Raw genomic sequence first — 23,221 nt, forward strand, 5'->3', positions numbered from 1 at the left:
GAAATTTGGTACATGATTTCTTGTAGCAAATTTTAGTTTCAAGAGATTATTTAAAAAAAAAAAAACTTCAAAATCTACACGTCTTTTTTTTTCTTTCTTTTTTTCCCCTGTACTAGCTCGTATGAAAGACTCTGAAGTTGATGGGCTTGACTATCCTCTCCAATTTTTATGTATTGCAGTATGGGAAGATAACACTTATTACGGAGAATAAGTGAAAGTTTCGAAGAAGGCTCTTTCCCCTGGTTTTATCTTTAGCATCACCAAGCGTGATGGTTAGATTTTTTACTAACGAATGTTAAACGAATACTTGATGAGTGGTTGGATTTTAGACTATTTAGATTTCTCTGTATAGAGTAAATCAGGGAGAAAAAAACTTTTAATTTAAGTGATCATACGCAGACTATCAAAACCTTAAAATTAATTAATACTGAGACTAATAACAAATGATACTCTTTAGATATATTGCAATTGTTTTTTTTTTTTAGTTTGTTAAGAGAATTCAGATTTAAGACGTTACAAATAAGTGCATCATATTTGATGAAATATCTAGAAAGCAGAATTGGAAAATGTGATTTCCACTTTTGATGGTTTGCATTTGTATCGAAGATGTGGTCCGGATTAGTTTGAAAAACTATAATTCCAACTATTCTTTCTGAGCTGAAAAGTGTCTCCCCGAATTTGAATCAAAGGTGACAGATTTACTTATTAGTAAATAATTTATAGTAAAAGAAATAAAAAAAAATGCAATTTTTTAAATAATAAGTTTTTTGAAAAATTCTTCTCGGCAACTGTTACTGATTAGGTAATATACTTTTACCTAAATGCGTGAATCAGTTTTAATGGAAAATAGTGAAAGTTGTAGCAAAATATATTACTTTATTTTCTTTTTCTTGAATTTTTTAAAATAATAATTTGTTGATTGTTTGATCCATTACTTGTACTCTTTCAAAATGCTGTATAGTATTGAAATTCAAGAAATTTGACCTATTTATTTTAACGCTTTTTTTTAAAAAAAGTTTCAGCAGGATGTTTGTTGCATTAATTTTAGGACTTAAGTTCTAATTTTGTAGAAACTTAGAATTCAAGTAATTCACAGTTTCAAGAATTAATGATATCTAAACCCACTTCTCTTATTTTGTCTACTTAGGAAAATGAAAACTCACATTTAAATATATTCCTTCCCCCCCACCCCAATATGATTAGGATAGAGATATGTCTGTATTTAAAGAAAGGAACCTTTTATATTTTAACGAATATTCTTCGTTCTTTTATGATACGGATTAGAAATGAAAATAAGATAATCGGTGCTTAATTTTAAAGCATTCTGGTAGCTTTATGTTTCATCACCTAAGTAGAGCAAGGATATGTACGATATCTTAATGCATCATCATTATTAACGAGTGTATGTATATTGTTGAGTATTTATTTCCTTGTTTTGGGATCCTTCGGTTTTTATTTGTATTCTTCTTCCTATTTCAATTTTGTATCCCCTTAAATGACATTGAGTTTCTAATGGTGTAACGATGCTTTATAATTTCTAAATATCTAATTTAAATTTCAAAAACCTAGGAGTGAACTCATTACTGTTATGTGCTGAAAAATTATTGGTGCGTGCTTAAGTCGTCCATTTATTATTTAATACTGTAGTTTTCGATGCTTAGATTTCGTTTCTGTATAGCTGTTTTTGGTAAATGCACAGAATAATCTTCCACTCAACAGCACTAAAAAAGAAAGAAAGAAAAAGAATAATAAGTAGTAATAACAAAAAGTAAATTAATTCGTTTGAAAATCAAAATTTTTAAAAATATTTTATTTAATGACTACTTACATTATAATATGTTTAGAAGAGAGACACGCGTTGTGAAAATATTCATTGTTTGATTCTTGTCTAGTTCTGGAGATATAGCGTGGACAAAGGAATCGTACAAATTAAACTTATGTAAAAATAAAACAAAGTGCTGAACTAATTGAACTACAAGAATCCTTATAAATGACCCTAATAATATAGGAATTAAATATGAAAAACCGTGTTTCCTTGTTTAATTATGTTTGCAAGAAAGTATGTTTTATTTAGCAAATTTAATAAATTAAAAGTTGCTAATTTTTGAAAAAGGAATCGGTATATGTGCATGCAAATGAAATTAATAAACAGTAAAAAAGACTACTCACACTACAATAAATTTCTGAAAAAAAATGAATTACAATGTTCTATTTTTCTGTTAATAAATAATAAGCTTTTTTTTTTAATTTAATCTCTATAAAACAACTCAAGTGACCTTTATTTAAATGAGAGAAAAAAAAAAATGTAAACATATGCTTATCTTCATGTTTTCTTATTCTCGTAGAACACTTGCGAGAGTAGCGTATTTGTTCTGAAACGAACAGATGTAAACAAAAGGCGGCCTCATCGATTCGCTTATCAAATGGCGGGAAAACAGACCACCAGTTCCGTGTTTATAATCGACGCCCGTTTAAATAGTGCTTGTTTATAAATAGCAACTACTAACAAGCAGAACTCTGCACTTTGTACTTTGTCATAGCACTTGGCACATAAACGTAATCGTGTGAAAGTAAACTTTACTCTTTGATACTTCAATAAGAATCGAGTTTGTACCTATGCGTAATTTTTTTTTTTTTTACCCACCCATTCTTTTGGGAAAACATTCTTGCGCCTATCAGTTCGGCTGAATGTTATGTAACAGTAAACACCGAGAAAAACTCTTCGAGTCGTCTGTCGTCTTGGCAGTCGGCCAAGTCAGTGCAACTACTGGTACGTCCTCTTGTATCAGCTGACTTATGCATGTATCATGCCAGTCAAGGCCGTTCAGATTACACAACACTGCAAAAGGATGGTTTTAAAACAATTTTACCTTTTAGTTGTTTATCAAGGTTGAAACATAACTCTAGCGCCGATTAACTCGGTTACATCATTATGCTATGAATTTCACGCCTCCTGTTCTCCCTCTCTCTCTCTTTTTTTTTCTTTATCATCTATTTGTGTTCAGGAACAAAAATCATTCTGTTTATTTTTTCTCCCTTTTGGATCTTATTTTCATGAATAATTGTCCCTTGTGAAGGTAGAAGGGGAAAGGAGATTTTGGTACATGGCTGTGTTTTCAGAAGTAAAATATTTTGTTTTTCTTTGTGCTGTTCGATTCTAGTCATTGCATGTAGAATTGAAAAGTTACGTGGAGCACAGTTACAGTTACTTCTGTTTGTTTCCTTTTCACATGCAATAATTACATATATCTTTATTGTTTACTCAGAAAATTGAATGAACATTTCAATATTTTGTATTTATGTGATTTGATGAAAAATAATTTTTAAATTTAATTTTAAGTTAATTTTTAATTTAAAAATCGTCTGTTAGATTTGAATTCTTCTAAGTATATATATTTTAATATTTACGTATAATGAATTTTCTGTGAAAAACTTTGTTATTTTTTATTGGCTGCACTTAGTGAATGCGTTTTCAAATGGAGTGTTTAATTTGGAAAAAAAAAAAAAAATCTTACATATACAAATGGTAAAGAAAAATTTCTTTATCCTCTTTGAATTACGTAATTTTGTTTCTAAATAAGTATTTTTTTTATTTCGCCTATGTCGTAAGTTGAAATAAAAACTAATTCACTGACATCTGTTACAATAAAGGACATTTCTCTACAATAGGGAAGCAAGTCTGGTTAAATAAATCGGTATGGAACTGAACAAATAGCATCTGTGTGAAGACTTTTTATCCTAACTTCAAATAAAGATTGACGTTGGGAAATGGAAATAGATTACCTGTAGATTTCGTTGCTATTTTTTTAGGGGGGAGGCTAATTTTTTCCTTTTTTAGAATTTTATTTTAGGCAATGTATTTAGAAATGATTCGTAGAAATCCGCTGGTCTTGATATGTTTGGCAGGCAAAGCAAGTATAGTTTATACATGCTTTGTAATTTGTGAATATTTTAACATTTTATTGTCAAGGAATATGTTATAAATAAATGAAATAATTCGATTGCCAGTTCTTTGTTGATCAAGTATTTATCTGATTGTATTATATATTTTTATGATAACTAATTATATGTTATAATAAGGATAAGTGTGCAATTATTACTTGTACAAATTTGTTGAGCTTTGTGATTCAAATCTCAATATTCAGCTACAGCATTAAAAACGGATATAAATTTGAAGTTTATTCGGAGTTAATGATTTTTGAACCGAGAATTTTGAATTGAAATTATTCTTATGAGGTATTATTATTCTTAACGTTTGTTGTACATGTTTTTTTTTCGGGCGCTATCAACAACAACAGCCACAAAAAGTAATATCATTTATTTATAATTTGATGCAATTACATAAGTAAACATATTTAAAAATTATCCTGTTTTCTCTGTTTTTTGAAAATTTTATAAATTAGACAACTGTGTTGAATTCTCTCAAAGATCCTCATAGAAATATGATTTTTTAATGTGATTATATATAAATACATAGGTTATACTACTGGCAGCTCTTTCATTGGGGCTGTAGAGTTGCAGCACACCTTGTGTTATTTCAGAACATTATTAATTAGATTATTTCGTAATGTTTATCGACTTTCCCCCTCTTAACTATTTATGATTTCTACCGATTGCGTATTAGATTATTCACTAGTCAATTCAGAAATTCTACGATACAGACGAATAAAATTTAGTATACAGTCTTTAAATCGAAATTTTACAATTTTTGTAAATTTTAACTATAAGAAGTCTATCTATATATATTTAAGCGTGTATATGAACACGTTGACTCAAAACACAGTAAACTAAAATACAACATTATATTTTTTTATTAGAATTCTAAATCTGTATCAAAGCTTGGATTAAGTTCGACGAAAGATTGACTGTCCATCATTCTGTTCCTATTTGAAATGCGTATCATAATTGCGACAAGCTAGATGAATGAATTTTAGTATATGGTCTTTGTTCCAGAACTGGCAGAGACTACCCATGTGTATTTGAACATACTTATTGTGTAACTCCAGAACACAATAAGTATCATAAAAGAATTATGAGGTTATAGTCTTGACATCAAAACCATTAAATTTGGGTTGTATAGGATACTGGGAAGAGTTCCAAAATGAAACTTGAGTATCTTTACTATACGAAGTTAAACACAAAACGTTCCAAATTGTGTATACATTCAAAAAAGTTGAATACTTCGTTGGTTTGGACAGATTATGTATTAGAAACCTTAAAAAAATATCTTTTGCAGCACTACTGGATTATGAGCTGACGAGACGCCACTGGGTTACACAATTGGATTCCTTTATACATTGATTAATCTTTGTATAAATTATTCTATATTTTGTGAACTTTTCTTACAATCACAATTGATTGCTTATTTTGTGTATGCAGTTTTGCATGTTTTGTAAATTTCTGCCGATAGGTAATCAGATGTATTTACAGAAAACCAAAATTATGCTTCTTCGGGTGAAAACTATTTATCCATTTTATTTTTTGAAATAGGGCTCTTTAACTTTAGAAGTTATGAACTCGTACAATAACTTGGATGAAATAAATTCTGAGTGAATTTTATTTGATTCATAAACGTGTCATCTAGACATTTTTTGACAAAGAGTTTCAAACTTTGCTATTTTTAAAACTGAAGATAATTTCGTATGCAATCAGTAGACTGAATTACCTTGACTATGAAATTTTTTGCTACTATATTATTGATTTGATTAAATTAACTGGATAGTTCAGTTTCCTGAATATTAATCACATTATTCGAGAAAATGTTCTGTGCATTAAAAATATATTTATTCTTTTTTTCTTTTTGCTGTAGTTCATAGATCTAGGAACAAGCGCAGAATGCTGATTTTCGTGTACAAATGTAAATTGTAATTAACTTAAGGAAAGTGATATAATTGGAAAGATGGGATATATGCTTTACAGGATGAATATGCAATTATTTTGAACCACGTAACCAAGCTTGGATGTCGCATGAGATAGTAAAAAATGACAACGTAAACTAATATATTGTACAACTGCACATTTATTATTAATATTTTAGCCCTAGATATTGTAAATTATGCAAATCAATTCTATTATCTATTTAGTTTTCTAATGAAAATATTCTAAAAAATTTTGAAGAAGCTTGTTTAAGCATTGATGACGTTTATGAATTCGGAATTGTCAAAAACGTCGTTACTGAATTATAGATTGTATGAAATTGGGACAGTTATTAGATGTTTTAGTTCTGACAAACCGAATTAAGCTGCATATTATAATCAAAAGAAACCATTGGATGAGTGTTATGAAGAGATGCAGACAAACACGGGCATTAAGCATTGGCAATTGCGTATATAGCAGTGAGATGTGTTCTACTGATTAGTTCGTACTTAGAAAATATGTGAGTAGTGCCATGGGTACACCAACTGGACTATTAACAGGAGAAAATGTACTGGTAAAAATGATTTTTTAAAAATTGTTTTCCTATTCAGTAAGTCAGATGTGTACCGGTGTCCTGGCATAGGGGTAGCGCGTCTTCCCCGTGATCTGGGGGTTCCGGGTTCGAGTCCCGGTTCGGGCATGGTTGTTCTTCCGTTGTTCTATCTGTGTGATGTGTGAATGTGCCCTCCTGTAAAAAGGGGTTGTGCAAGCGAATGAGTGATGCGTGAGTAGCAAAGTCGTACTCTTGGCCCTAGTTGGCGCTACTATAGAAACAAGAGACGTTCCCCCACCGGCTTAAAATCGCTGTCTTCGAACAGCGGGCTTGTCCATTGCAAGTGCCATAAGAAACAACAACAACTAACACGTCAGATGTGTGGTTTAAATTTAAAACTATTCATTCTTCCACTAATATCTTGGAAACTGGCCGTTATAGAGATGGCGGCAATATAGTTCATGAACATGATGTTGAACGGTTATAATATATTTCGTGAACATAATGTTGATCGGGTATGAGTAACGTAACGTATAGAAAAGAGCAATTAGGAATACGCTAATTAATTATCATGATATACTTATTACCAAGGTATTTTTGCTTATGCAGATAATTTTTGTGGTGCTATTGGAAATTATATCATCCTCAGGGGTTATGATTTCCTGTGTCATATTGCGTCGTGTTTTTCAGATATTTTTTAAAGTGCAGGATGCATCGAAAAAAGTAACCTACTTATTCACCTTACCTTAACCCTATAGAACATATATGGAATGCTGTTGGGAGATGCAGAGCGCAATCTATAATTATATAGTATGAAAATTTTTATAACATGTCTTATAGCATTTTTTTAAAAGCATGTCATACAAATTCTCCTGTATAATCTGGTCAAGAGTAAGTGCAATTGATATATTCATTACAATGAATACATGCTCTACAAAGATTTCTTAAAAGAATCTGTAATGAAATTGTCTTGATCATTTTACTTATCTTCCAAAATCATAAAATGGGATGTTTCCGCTTTGTACTCGGTATTTGCGACTGTAATGGCATGAAACTATTACAATTTATTTTTTCTTACAAAATGTGGGCTGTCCCGTAATTTATAGATACCAGAGCGTTTACATTAACTCTTATTGTATTTACGGTAAAATTGGATTTTATGAACCGCCAGAAATTGTGGGCATCAAAATAGTTATTTTGGGAATTCGTAATACAACACTCAAGTATGCATTGTTTTAAAAAATAAGAAAAGCAATTACAGAATAATTCTCTTTTCATTTCTTTTTTTTAATGTTATGCTGTTAATTTTAAACGTTGAATCGGATATTCTGGTTTTTATAAATTGCAAACCATTTCCGTTATAACGAACTTCAAAGATGAAATTGTAACTTCACTATATCCGGAGGATCGTTTTATTTCTGTAAAAAATGAAAATACCAATAAAATCAAAATAAAAAAGCAACAACAACAAAACCAATGACACATCGGTTACTGGGCAAGATTGCTGTATGATTGTTGAATGGAATATAATTTAATCTGTTATAAAAATCTCAGCAAATGCATTTTGTGATAATTCATTTTAAGCAGTTTGTATGTGTTAACTTGAAGTCTTTTAACTAAACATTTCTTCACCTACCTTCAATTACTATCTTTGCCAAAAATTTCTGGCAGGATTGCATTTATCTCTGCCATCTTCTAGTCTCCAATTCATTTGAAATGATTTATTTTATAGTGTACTGGGATTTAAACTCTTTCTCACGACAGTATTATATGGCCATATTTCTACAGAAGTCTTTCAAAACAATCAGTATTTCCTCATTTTAAATTTTGATTTCATGCGATTTTCTGTGTATTAGGCAATTCATTAACTTGCAATTATCAACATTTTTCCTTTCTTCAAAAATGGAGGGAAGGTTGTCAGAATGAATTTTAAATTTATGGAAAACATACATAATCTAAAGACTGGAATAGGATAAAATATTAATGTCCATTATATTTTCAACATCTTTTTTATTTTATTATTTTATTTTTATATCAATTAAGCATTTATTTGGTGTAGTTACGAAAGGATTGCCCAATAAATAGTTTTGGAATTCATGAAATGACAGATTTTGTAATTGGAATTGTATTGTTTAGCATGGGAAAATTTTCGTAATCTGTATTTTTCCACATTTCCTTCCATTTATAACCCACTTTAAATTTTTTTTTCTCGGAGATGTTAAGGTTAAAACCTCCTTATCAAGAATTTTGATTTTTTTTTCTCTCCTGGAAACGGGTTTGCTTTTTCCAGTAAAACGCCGATTCTGTATTTATGTGAAACTTATGTAACTGTGCCATCCTTTCAATAACGTACCCTCTTTTTCAAAATATTCAGTAAAATTTTGTATGTTAGTAATTAAAAAATAAAATAAAATTGCAAGGCATCAGGAATTTTAACTCAATCTGTTATTCTCGCCCTTTTAATGATTTTGTGCACGCGTGCAACTGACAAGAACTTATTGCTTTATTCTGGTCTCAAAAGATGAACTAGCAAATAAATATAAATATTTTCTTATTAAAACGGTTTGCTAAAAATGGATTTCTAAACTGTAGATTTTTACAGTGAACAACATTATAATTTATGTAGCAAAATTTCTCTTCAGCGAAGAAAGGTAAAATTATTGAAGTAATATATCTATATAATATAGTCAGTAGTGAAGTGGCAATATTTTATCATCTGATATTCACCGCACTTTTCTTATTAAGAAATTTGATTTCAAAGATTTTATTTCAAAATCTAGGATAAATAGCGAACATCAGATGCCCTGCAATTATTACTAGCTATGGGTAACACGTATTACTATAATTATTGAATGATATGTGGCTATTGACGATAGGCGAGGATCGAACTCGTAACCTTATGGTTCGTAGCCGAGTAACAAAACCACAAGACAAAAGTAATTATTCGTGTCCTGTAGCTGTTATCTGGCTTATAAAGCTTCACCGCAGATATATGTAAAGACCGTTATTTATTTTTTTTCACAATGTCTTGCTGTTGTACAGATTTCATATTAAAAAGTTAGTTTAATTATTTACTAGTCACTCAGACGACCAGCTAGTCCGCCATGAATATTGGTTTTATTTAATTTTGGATAAATTGTTTGGATATAATTTCATGTTATTTTGTCTTATTTAAATTCTATTTATTTCGTACATGAACCTTTTTAATGGAAGGAAATCATAACATCAGAACGCTATTAAAAGCGGAAATATCTTGTTCGTCCATCTTCTAAATGTCGTGATTTTTTTTTTGTTTTGTTTTATAAACTACGCAAATGTAATACAGAATCCTCTTTCATTAGCTTTCTTCAATGGAATAAATATTTGATGAAACAATGAAAACTGTTTGAATTTCATAGCAACAATGCAATCTATTGTTGGAAGTTAGGGAAAAAAATATTTAAAAAAAAATGCTAATTAATATTCAGGAAAAATTCGCTCTTTTATTAAATTGGTATAATAATTAAAAAACATTATTTTTTTTTTAAATTTTGAAATGATATAAAATCTATTGCGTTTGTATTTTCAGAAATTAGCATGCAAAACGTCAGAATTTCACTTAATTTAATTATTTGAAATAGCAGCTAAAAAAAGATGGAGGTGCAACATCAAAAGTATATATTTTTCAATTTTAGTAGTTCTAAGTCGAACGGTCTGACCTGTAGGTCGTCAAAATGCAAACCATACGGACGCGCGCACATACACACACTTCCATCTTTATTATAATTAGAGATTAACTAATACGTCCAATGTTGCATTAAATGAAAGTTTGATGTTTTTAACTGACGGAAAATCAACGGTTTATTTAATTAATCACAAAAATTTAATTATGTTTTTGAATACAGCATTTTTGAGCAAAACTTTAAGCATGCTTCATATACCAGAAAGTGAAAATTTATTAGCTTTCAATGGAATTCCAAACGACGGTGAGCAATTACTTTTAAAAGTAATTTATTTTCAATGCAAAAGATTATTTTACGTGGAATAATTGCTCCACACAAATTTAATTTTAATAAAAGTGTGAAAATATGTTGTACTGTTTTTAATATTTTGTAGTTTTTCGAAAAATTACAGATCTTAAAAATTTTAGAAATCTTTTTCCCCCCCATATAATTTAATATAGTTCTCAAGAAATACTGAAAAAAAAAAACTTGTAACAGCAATTTTATTGGTTTAAGTTTTTGAGATGGTTACCTTTGATATGTTACTGGATAAGAACGAGAGGGTTGGTGGAAGTTAAGACACCAATTTTTCGGCTTTGGATAAAAAGTCATTAATTTGAGAAGAAAATTTTAAGAAATAGTAGGTATTTATAAAAGGTAAATTAATTGCTGGACATTGTGATTAGCTTGATTATGTCAGAAGTAAATTTTTAAAAACAGATAAACTTGAAAAATATTTTAAAATTAGAAAAAAAAGGCGGGGGGGGTGTTGAAAAATGCCTGTAAATGCGTTTTCTATCAGTTAAAATTGGTGGACTGGGTAAAAAAAATATATAGATTAAAAGTGTTATTCTACGATTCAAATGATTGATTTTAAAAAAGGAAACTTTAACTTGATAAAGAAGTTTGATTTTGTGATTCTATCTATCTGTCGATCTATTGATTCTCGAAAAACATAATATAAACTAGTATTCGTTGTATCATAATCGGAAAATGAATTCAAGCATGATAAATGATACAAAATATTAAGCGCAAATTTAATTCTCATCACTAGATGGTAGAGAATACTTTAGGAATAAATATCAATATCGAATCATTTTTATCCGAAATTAGCCAGTCAATAAAAATAATAATTTGAACATCTGAGCCAATAATTCGTTTAATTTTAATAAACAGAAAATTTTCTCTTTACAGAATTATATATATTGAATTTAAAAACTATAATCCTAGAGCATAAAGTTAAGGTTCTTATCATTATTTCGAAAATGTTTTGGGAAATCAGTTGTGAATCCTTATGCAGAAAATGGTTGAAATACCTGGGCTACAGGCAGTCGATAAGAACCCAGACTGTGACGATATTAATAGTGCTTACGCTCGGCATTTTTTGTGTTGAAATACCCATTTTGCTGTCTGAAGAGCCTATTGAGTCTGAGTTTTGTGAAAGTTTTATATCTTTTCTGTCGCAGTCCCTTCTATTGCGTATGTGCTTATTTTCATCGCCTTAAAAATATGGTATATATATTTTTCAGTGAAGTGGTACTGATTTATTTTCATTTGAGATTTATTGCTTTAGCTAAAGTCTACAATGAAAATTTATTGTGATTGTCAAAAATAAAAGCGGCATTAATAAATCTTAATCTTTTTGCATACTATGGAAAGCAACAAGTTAGACAGATGCGATTTGGTATATAGTTTGGGCAGTAGAATTGTAGAGTTCCGTCACATTTTATGCGAAATGTTTCTAAAGATAGCTTGTCTGCCCGATCACATGCATACGCTACTTAAATATGCAGGATGCGTGAAATTCGGTATATGGTTTTATCATAAAAAAATGTAGACGGGCAACGACTTGCTGCTCAGATACATCAGTCAATTGACTGTCTGCCTGCCTGCCTGTCTGTTTGTCTTTTCATGCGTTTGTAAACGTAGTGACTCAAATTTGCAATACTAGACAAAATTTGATGTTTTCTAGAAACCGAAATTGTTGATCTGTATCACAACTTGGACCCAGTCTTTAAAAAAAAATGTCAATTCTTTTTGTTATGTAACGAGATTTAATAGCAAAACTGCCATATTATAGAAATATCCTAGAAAGTTGAGGGAAATACAGTATACGAATTGAAGTACCATATACAATCATCGCTATTTAAATATTTTTTAAACTATATTTATAAACTTATGAATTATTATTTTAAAAAATATCATACATTTTATATAGTTTTGCTAGTTTACTTATATTGGCTCTCTTACAAATTTGTACATTAGTTTAATTTGGCATATTTCCTTGATACTTTTTAGCACTTATTTAAAACGATATCAAACAAAAGAAAGAATATAATGCTTTGTATAAAATTCCATCGGAACAAAATCGTTTGATTTTCATTCTCGTAGAAATTGTTTGAAATATTCAAAAACGAACTTAAAATAAAGTACTTAATTTAAATTTGCTATTTTTTACAGTCTACGTTTACACTGGATTTGTTAAGAACAACTTTTCTAAATTTTAAAAATGTTCAGAATATTGAATTCCAGTAAAAAGCGATGCAAGCTCTTAATAATTTTATAAAGAATTTCAAGAAGTCAAATTCAAAATTCGCAGAAAAATCTAGTTTTGAGCAAAATTTGTCATCTGTGTTTAAAAATTATCCTATCTTGACTCTGCTACATATACCCATCTAGAATATCTGTAAAGATCCTTTTGAATGTGATTCGGGAGTCAATTTAATTTAATTACATGAACCGATCCAAGTCCAATCCCATTGTTTTCTTATCGCTATTTGTAATTTTGTTCGTTTCTTTCTGTTTAAAATAAAATCTTCATCTGATTTGAGAACTATGTTTATGAATCGTCTAAAAATAGGAATCGTGTAGATGAAGCCATGTGATCTACTGCTGGAATGGTTTACTATTGTCTCAAATATCGCGTGCTCTTTTGCATCTTGGAGTTATAAATAATGTTTCGTTTTAGTTTTTAAAAAAATTTTGCACATGAAATCGATCGCGAGAAATGAGTCATAGTTTTTTTTAAGGATTACACGATGTTTATTTGCTGTTCGTTTTTTTTTTCTTTTGCAAAATTGCTATTTTAAATTATTAATGGAAGAAATATACTCTATAAAATGCTGCAAATGACGAATATTGAACTATTTTTTAAAAATTCTCTTAGTATCAGATTGGCATTTCTATGTTTTCCTTCATGATTTGCTAGTGATATTTTTGGTTTTTAGCCACATTTTTGTGATATACTGTTAAACGCAATAAGAAGTCAATGGATTTGATATTCCTCATATGACAAACGAAACTGTATATGCCATCTAGCTATATTTTGTCGTACTGTTTTGTAACATTACATCATTTTTTTTTTCTTGTTTCTTTCCAAGATACGAAATGGATTACAAAATTAATTTGTCGTTGTACATAATATACACATCAGGTACCATGCGAAATGTACATGTATGTGTATTCATTGTATGATGTTCCTGATCATAGATAGAATTCTTTGTCATTTTTTTTTTTTTGTTCAGAACATGAAATTGTAGAGAATTGCTAATAAAGGAGCGACCAAATCTAATTTTTTAAATATTGTATTCGGGAAAAACCTTCAGTAGAATACATAAAGATTATGTAGTAGTTCATTTTGTATCAACACATTTATTTTCATTTCTCACTTTATGATCACTTTTATAAAGTTGCTAAAATAGATTATAAAATATTTACAATCTATTTTTAGCTTTACATTTATAATCAAATTTAGCTATATCATCATTGTCTCAAGCTTTTCCTTGAACGCAAACACTAGGATTGCCGAATAGAGGATTTCCAATTAAGTACAAAATAAGCTAATCTTTGAGTAAGTTGTAATGAATTAGTCTTGATAATTGTTTTTATAAATTGGCTTTAAAGCAGATTATTTATATGGACATAATTATATGATTCTAATGAGAAAAAATTAGTATTGAATTATACTTTTTAATAGGTAACTGAAAGAGGGGGGGAAGGTATTTTAAATATGTCGTGTTATCCGAATTTTTCATTTTTTGATAAGACAAAAGCACTTAGTTTTCCAATGTCAATCATTATATAGTTATAGTAAAAGTCGTTAAAAGAGTATTCATTATTAAAACTATGTTTTAATTAGTTAATCGAGTGGAATAAAGATGGGACTTCAATATAGTTATTTAATTGTATTTGTTTTGGACATGTAACTTCTAAAAATAATAAAGATGCAAATGCAATAAATACAAAAACTGCAAAATTATTTTTAAAATTTGAATTAAATTTTTTTAAATCTTAAAACGTTGCGATTCTGTAACAAACTTTTGATAACGTTAATCAATACATTTTACTTTGAAAATGTATTGATAAAAAATTTCTACTTTAACATTTTAATTGATGTTGAAATTTAATTTTAATCATTCGAAAAACTTATGCAGGCATGAGTTCGAAACAATTCTTTTTAATTCAAAGAATTAATTATCTCTATGTTTTATCGTTACTTAAGTGCTCCAAAGATTTCTTGTCATGATGTAGAGTTATTGCCTATTAAAGAAATCATTCTTGACCTTGACTGTCACCTTCAGCCCTTTTTTTTTTTTTTTTTTTTTTTTTTTTGTTGTTGTTGTTGTTTCTTCTTCAGTTTCCCGCCATTTTCATTTATGTCTGAGTTACAGTTTGTTTCTGTTTCGATTTTCGAGTTTTCCTTGTAATGGCTTTATTGAAAGTAGGCATTTATTTTGTTTTCTTTCTTTCATCTTATTCATTGGTTCTGAATAGGATGAAAGGCAGTTTCATTTCATTTGTGCATAACGAATATTTTAAATTATTGAGTGATTAATACTTTCTAATATTTGTAAACGTGATTCCATGAGTAAATGATAAAATGACTTGTGGAAGGGGAAAAACTAAATTGAATGAATAGCCGTATTTACTTAATTTCTTCGTGATAGACAAATTAATTTTCTTAATGGGGGGAAAGGGAAAAACGAATTATTCTTAACATGTATACACATTTATATTTAAATTTAATTTACAGAATTCTTAATTTAATTTACAGATACTAAACCTTGTACTTTTAATCATAAAACAATTGCCCACAATTTATTAATGAGTTAATATGAATTCATGCTAAACAAAATAAAATCTTAAAATAAAACTAATCTTAGGAACTATGTGAAGATAAAACTAAAAAATTTAATTGAATTGTTCTAAGTCAGTGTTGTTTGTGGAAATTGTTTGTATTAATTTGGACCGCAACGGATTTTAAGCAAGTAGTTTCAATTACTAAATAAACATTATTAATGTGGTATTATTAATATTAAAATAATTTTAATTGATGTAGATAATTGATGTTTAACTCACGTTTTAACTGATGATTTTAAGTTTTAGACTTTCATTTCTTCGTTTAAAATTTTTTGTACTAATAAATGATAAGTACTTTTTGAGCTTTAACAATTATCATTTTTGGGTTAATAATAAAAAGATGCCATTCTGATATCATCCCTTTGTTTTCGAATGCCTCTTGTTAGATGGTGCATCATTTTGATGTTTTATTTATTCTTAAAAAAATTTGATTTTTAAAAAATACCTACAGTGTGGTAAAAAGTTGTAGATAAATTTTTCAGGGAAATTCAATCTAAAACAATTATTTATATTTATTTTTATTTGCAATAAACAAATCCTTTTATTAGGTGAATTATTATATATCGAATTATTTGTCGGAATGCAAAGTGTTAAAAAAAACGATCAAACGAGAAAGTGACTTAGCAGAATATTCTTGTAGCGCAATTTAACTTATTGTAGACTAGCATAATATCTAAATGAATTAGAATTCTCTCATATATTTATTTGCATTTCATTATTCTCAGTTTATCACAATTTAATCATTTTGAAAAATAAATTACTTGTATTGTGTAAATTTATGAGTGTTTGGATCGATTTATTTATAAGCCATTTTTATTTCCAGAACGTAACCGCTTTCACGTGTTAAAAGCACGTGAAATTCAGTTACACCGCCAGTACACTTGTACTCGACTTTTTAAAAGCCATGTTGTTCGTTACTTTTAAGAATTTAAAAAAATAATAATGAAAAAGAATGATGGTAACAATCAACAGTTATATTTTTGTCTCTTTGTCTGTAATTTTGTTTATTTGCTGAATAATATTACAAAAAGCGTTGGCTTTTTTTTTTAAAATCCTAAACATATCCAGGATATTGACATTGTTTATTGGATTTTTCCAAAAGCCAATGTGAAATAATTTCATTTATGTTATGCCGAAACTGATTTGTTTTTTAGCTGCTTAGCTTTCAGAATGACGTTTAAAACGTTACTCTTAAAGACTGATTCTTCTATTACATGTTTAAGTAAAATAATAATTTTCTTTTTGGCATTGCTTTTCTGTCTTCCGATTCTTGACCGATCCAAGAGCTATTCTTAAAAAAAGATATTGTTGTAGTTTAATTCCTTGGCAAGGTTGTTTTCGTTTCGGCTTCTTGTTTATCACCTCTTAAAGACCTACTTATACTGCTCGCTATTTTTATCTGTTGTTCTTTATTCATGAGTTCCGGTCCTATTGTTTATTTTTTGAAGTACTGTTTATTATGCTATCACACCTTACACTTTCATTACTAATTATGTATTTATTGTTAATTTTACCCGTTGAATGTGTATGCAAATATAATTTAATACTTTGTTTCTTTTTCAGTAGACTCAGCCCTGAGTGGTATGGATATCAGCCAGATCTCTGAGTTGGCAACCGCCATCATGGACTCCTGGACATCTTCCAGCGGTCCCGAACTCATCACGGCATCTCAGGGCCTTGGCATTCAGTCGCCTGAGCAGATAAACAAAGCGTTCGGCACCACAATCAAACAGGAGGTGCCCGGAGAATATGATTTTCCCGGTGTGATACCTATACAGGGCTATTTACAAGGTCATGTGAATTCATCTGCTTCAGAACAAGTGCCAATGGATGATTTCGATCCTTTGGAATCTTTTTCTTTCTGGGACGGCGAGAATTTTTATAGCCATCAAGATTATGAGGCATGCACGGCTTCGACTTCGGACATGCCTATGGAAAACGTGATGCCCACTTTACCTGAGTACATTGGTGAGGATGATATGACTCGAGATGATAATTTTCCCATTAAGGATTCTGACTTCTTGCATAACAATCCAACTCTTGCAGAGTTGAATTCCTGTGGAGAAACCGTCTTTGATTACTCGGCAAACAACAGTTTTATAGCCGAAGATAATACTTTCCCATTGATACCTGATAATCTGTCCAAATCTTTTCCTGCTAGTGAAAGTCACTTTGTGGCATCTCCGGTGAGCAGCAGCATACCTAATAGTTCCTTTGCAAGTGGTTTGAATTACATCCCGAGTAGTGGATTTATGGATGTCAAACAAAACGTTCAACCGTCGTTGTCTTCTAGCTGTCCTGTACCTTCCAGAATGATGCCAAGCTCTCAGCAATTCTTGAGTGCTTGTGAGGACAAATTCCCTCTTTGCCCTCAAAATAGTCCAGCCTCTGATTCATTCTTCGCATCGAGGCTGAACCCAGTGTCCGAAACCAAGAGTTCAATCCCATTGAACACTTGTGGTGTCACATCACCTCTCATGGTAGCTCAAAGCAACAGATTGCAAGACAGCAATCTTCTTTCATCATCTGCTCCCCCTGATGTCACAATGGCATCTTATTTTCCCAAAATTAAGTCCGAGCCTCCTTCAAGTTCTCCTGGGCCGAGGAGCATCACAGAGCGATCGTTAAGTGGTTTTTCTTCACTGTCTCTGTCTAATGATGATGAAAGTGGAAGCTTTTTTGATGATGAAGATGATGATGATGATTTTTCATCTGATGAAGGTAATTAGAATTTGGTTTTTGGAATGTGGCACCATTTTATACTCAGAATTATTCCATCATTCTATACATGCTCCGGAATGTTTTTAAACGACCATGAATTTACAGTTAAATAGAAAAGGGAGGAGGTGAGTTTTTTTGTAATAAAAAAAAAAAAAAGGAAGAAATTTTGTTAAATTTGTTTTTAAAATTTTAATGAAACGTTATAAATTAAGATAATTTTGAGAGATCATGTTTGTTTACTGATATTCTAAAATGTATCAAATGGTAACATTCACATTTTCATCATTCTTAATTTCATGTTCTGGAATCCATTTGGGGTAGTGAGAGCTATAAGTAACTCTTATGTCAAACTTCTTCATAATTTTGCAAATATTCTATTATAGTACATTTTGGTTTTACGGACAATGGAATCATAGTAATGCTGTGAATCTATTTTCCTTATTATATTATTTTAAATGTGCTGAATTATATATTTAATTATCCTAAAATATATAGTTTTTTTTAATTAAAAATATGTAGTTATTTTATTTTAAAAATCGGTTGTATCAGAGAAGCTTTAGTAATTTATGGAGGCAGTGGATATAGATCTAATATTTGGAATTGATTTTCCCATAATTTTTGTTATTTCTGCTTTTAATTTCAATTCTTTGACATTTCTTAACTGATGAAATAAATATTTTCAGAATGTTTTGAATGCAGTTTTTGATTTCATTCCTGTATAATGCTTCCTACAATTTTTAAAAAATGAATGGAATCATGAAATTGAATTTTAGAAAACTAGAAGTGGAATTTTTAATATATGCAGTAAACTGATCTTGGATACTTACTATTGATTCTGAAATATTTTTTGATGTTAGAATTTTAAATTTTAATTCTATTATGCTTAGAAACAGTATAGCTTCTAAAAGTGTAGGACCACCTGTTGAAACATAAGCAACAGATCTGGAGGGGAGGAAACCCTGCTTAATTAATATACCATGCTAATTTTTATCACACACTTTTTAATCAATGTATTTTGATTTGTTGAAAAAAATGTTTTGATTAGGATCTTCTGCTACAAAATCAGTCATTTTCTAACTTAAATATATAAATAAAAATAATAAAAAATAAGTTTTTAAATATAGAAAATTTTTTATATCAAAGAATAATAGACAGTTATTTCTTTTTAATTACAGTTTTTCAAAGTAAAGCTTTGTTTCATTTGGTTATTTATTTTTAATGAGTTAATTAATGAAATAATGTATCCTAAATGTATCTACTAAAAATTTCAAAGTGAACAAAATCTGCACACCGGAATTCAAATTTTTAAACACAATTCACCACTCCTGTTATTTTTTAATATAAAAAAGGAATGAAATCTTCAAAAGATATGTATTGTAGATGAGATTTACAAAATTGAAATTATTTTAATATATATTATCATCATATTATAGATATTGAAGAATATTCAGAACTTTTCCATTAAAACATGTCAAATTATGTATATATGCAGGCATATCAATGTTATTCCAGACAAACAACTTGAGAAATACCACAAATTATTTGTTGAATAAGTAGTTGGCCTATATTTCTTTTTAATATTGCATGAAGCTTTTAAGAATAATCATGTTATTTAACATTGTAGCATTTTAATACAAAATAATTGCAAATTCTAAACATGCCATAGCTGCTATGAACTCTCAAGGTCTTCTAAAACTGGCAAGACCAGTCAGACTTTTTAGAATTGGACTTGTTTTGTTACATACAGAGGCTAACAGCCGAAGGAGGCATTCAATCATTTGCTGTTTCAAGGTTGTTTTCTTTTAAAATATGTAAATGTAATGACTTTGTCTATCTTTCACTTGAATGATAATTAATTATTCTTAAAACAATGCTTTAATAGCAGAGGAAACATATTCTTATTGAGAGTCTTCCATACATTAAAATAAGTATCAGGGATATTTTCATGCTAAAAATAACTGTTTTTGATATATAACATAATGATTCTAATTATAATCCGTAATGGATTTTTTTGGATTATTTCATCTCTGGTGATTTTTTTATAGCATTTTCATGTGTTACATGTAAAGATTTATTAAATATTTCCGTCTTTATGTAAAAATCAATGAAGGATTAAGGGCATTTCTATTATTGTCATATGTAAATTATATTATCCTTTTATATTATTTGAATTTTAAATAATCAATGAATCTAACTTTGATTATCAAAAATGAATTTAACTTCACCTATTCTTTAGTATGTTGTATATGTGGGACTTATTATATGTGAATAATTACATATTAAATATGAAAACTACTATTTAAATAAATGTGTTTATCATTTAAATTTTGCTTTCATTATTTATATTTGATGGTAATCACAATACATAGTGTCCAAACTTAATTATAAAAAGTAGTGGTACAACAAGAGTAAATAATGTTTTGTGCTTATCATCAATTTTTCTTCCCTTTTCTAGTTTTATTCAATGATATCAGGCTTTAGAAACATAAAATTATACAAAAATAATGTCTTTTGAGACTCCTTCAAAGAGTGATTTTCAAGACTTTTATGCTGCTTTTGCTATCACTAAATCTAATAATATCTTTCAGATTTTTTATGCCAAACTTCTTAAAGTTGCATTGTGTATCTCAAATTGATTACTGCTCAATTTAGATTTAATGTCATCACCACACAACTTTGAATTGTGTTAAATGGTGAAAACTATTTTAATCAATTAAATCTTTATAACTGCTTAATTTTTATATTGGAAGGTACAGGTACACAATCAGTAGATTTTTTTTGTGTCTCTACTTAGAATGTAGTAAATGTACACAGCATCTAGTCATTTGGGTTTCTTTCCTTTTATGACAATTATCTGTTCTTATGTGTGCTATCTACTATTGTTGCATATGTGACGGATAGGTAAAGTGTTAATGACCAAAGTCAGGATTAGATTAACTTTGAAAGGTTCTAAAGGGTTTACATTCCTGTTTCTGTACTAAAATCTCTATCTTAAGGGAAAAATCACAAATTTCCATGAATTATGATCAAATGGCAAAGAAAATGTCTCAAGTTCATTTATAAGAAACTCATTACCTATGTCTCTATTATTGAAAGAGCATTATCACACATTTTGTTTGTCAATTTGATATTACTGAAATAAAAATGCAATTTTTATAAAATCAGATCTATTATTCATTAATCTAATGCTTTTTTAAATGATTTACAGATGTTTATCAATATGAAAGTGATGACCTTTTGTCTACAAGTTGGCCATCAGGCAAAGAGGAGAAATCCTGCCAGCATAGAAAGCATCGCTACTTCTGGCAGTACAATTTACAGTCTCGAGGTTCTAAGACCCAGAGCATTCTGCCACGCCGAGAATCACTTGACCCTTATGTTCTTGATGATGCGTATGATCCTGTATTTGCTGAGGAATGCACTCTTCCTGTCAAACATTCTGGAAAGGCTAGGAGAGGAGATGGCAATGATCTCACTCCAGATCCACGCAAGCTATTCAATATTGGTGTAGAACTGAAAAAGCTAAATAAGCTTATTTATAATATTAGTCCAAATGAAGGAGGATCATCACATGGAAAACCATTGTCGCGAAAAGAAAAAAATAAACTGGCTTCCAGGTAAGTGAATGTTAGCTTGTTGTTTATCAATATTACCATGATTCTTTTATACATTAAATTGATCTTTCATTTTTGTATGATTATTTTATAATCAACAATTCTTGTTTCTAATGTCTATATCAAAGAGTTTTTAATGGGAAATATGAAAATTTTGTGCTTATATCATTCAATGCCATTGACTAGGAATTTCGAAATTTTATGAGTTTAGAAATAATCAACCAGCATTTTCAATGAAACTTTTAATTTATTTTGCTCTGAATTTTAAAATGATACATGCTTTTTAATACTTCATAAATTTTTAATACAGATTTTGCTTTTCTTTTTGTTATATTTACTCTTTGTTTAAACAAATAGCTCCTTTATTAATAATCAAATGATGGAAGTTTTTTTCTATGCACTTAAAGGACTTTTTTATGTTAACTATTTTAAAAATAAAATAATTTTTCTATTAATGGATGTAATCAGTTCCAGATAACAAATGATAAGAAATAATCTTAGATAAGGACCATGTTATTATCATCATTATATTTAAATAAAAATGATAATACATCAATGTATCATTTTCATAATGTATACCTGTTAATGTATTATGTATTATATCAGTGGGGAGCTGTATATTTCTTGAGAAAAAAAAGATGTTATTTTTATACACACATAATTTTTATGATGTGTTTTTTAAATAAATCCATGATGTTTTTCATATGTCTGTAGTGTCACCATAATTTGTTTGTGTGTGAAATTTCACTGGTGATTTTTTTTTTTAATTTATCTTCGGAGGGTTGTCACCATTTATGATAGGCGAATCATATCTTGACTTAATTTATGATTTGTGTTGGAAACCTTTCAATTCTTATCTCTAAAAGTATCTAACTTCTCAGTCTCGTGATTTCATCCAGATATCTTATCATTTCAACGGCTCATTTACAAAGTAAATTTTGTTTGCTTTATTTTTTATTCTAGAATTGTTAGTATCGCATGCCTTGACCTGTTATTTTATTTATTCATTTATACTTTACTTTCACTCTTAATGTATCAATTTTGTTATCAAAAAATAATTCAGATATACTTGTTGTAGAGTTTTCATGATCTATGGATATAAAATATTTGTTAGCATTAGTATTTTGAAAATTGTTAACTTAGAATTGTTTTCTCACAAATGGAATGGAAGCAAGAGCATTGTTTTCCAAATCAGTAATGTAAATGCAGGAAAACTTTTATTGAAAATTTTCTATGGATGCCTATTGTATTCAGTTAGTGAACTGCTGGTCATCTTTTGGGCAGGACATATTTAGCCACAGCATACTTTTGAATTTTGTTGGTATCAGTTACTATTGCTACTTTAATGAGATAGAAAAGAAAGTGTACCATCATTTTTAACCATGTAATAGCTCATTTATAAAAATTTGTGCATATTATTGGTTTTTTTAATTCCCTTCGTGTACTGATTTAAATATTGTCAACTTATTTTTTAGTGTAAGTTTTTAATTTACTTTATATTTTTAGGAGGGTTTATTTTTCTCCTACCTTAAAGCTGTATATAAAGTTGAAATGTTTTTACTGAATATTGCAAAAAGATTACATTGATTGAAATTCCATATATTTTGTATCAGCAGTTTATAGTTGTTACGAGCGCC

The 23,221-nt window shown here is 29.1% G+C and overlaps 1 protein-coding gene across 4 annotated transcripts in view; it reads left to right on the forward strand.

Moving 5' to 3' along the window:
- The window catches only part of LOC129983798 (CREB3 regulatory factor-like), a 44,453-nt gene that overhangs the window by 11,980 nt on the left and 9,252 nt on the right, over positions 1-23,221 (forward strand). For 2 of the 4 annotated variants that reach the window (XM_056093432.1, XM_056093434.1), the window contains exons 2-3: positions 16,813-17,970; positions 21,179-21,587. In XM_056093432.1, the coding sequence (XP_055949407.1) occupies positions 16,813-17,970; positions 21,179-21,587 (1,567 nt within the window). The remainder of the gene's footprint in view (positions 1-16,812; positions 17,971-21,178; positions 21,588-23,221) is intronic. The other 2 variants (XM_056093433.1, XM_056093435.1) reach the window with 1 other exon arrangement.

This window comes from Argiope bruennichi, chromosome 9, assembly GCF_947563725.1.
Source record: "Argiope bruennichi chromosome 9, qqArgBrue1.1, whole genome shotgun sequence".
Classification (NCBI taxonomy): domain Eukaryota; kingdom Metazoa; phylum Arthropoda; class Arachnida; order Araneae; family Araneidae; genus Argiope; species Argiope bruennichi.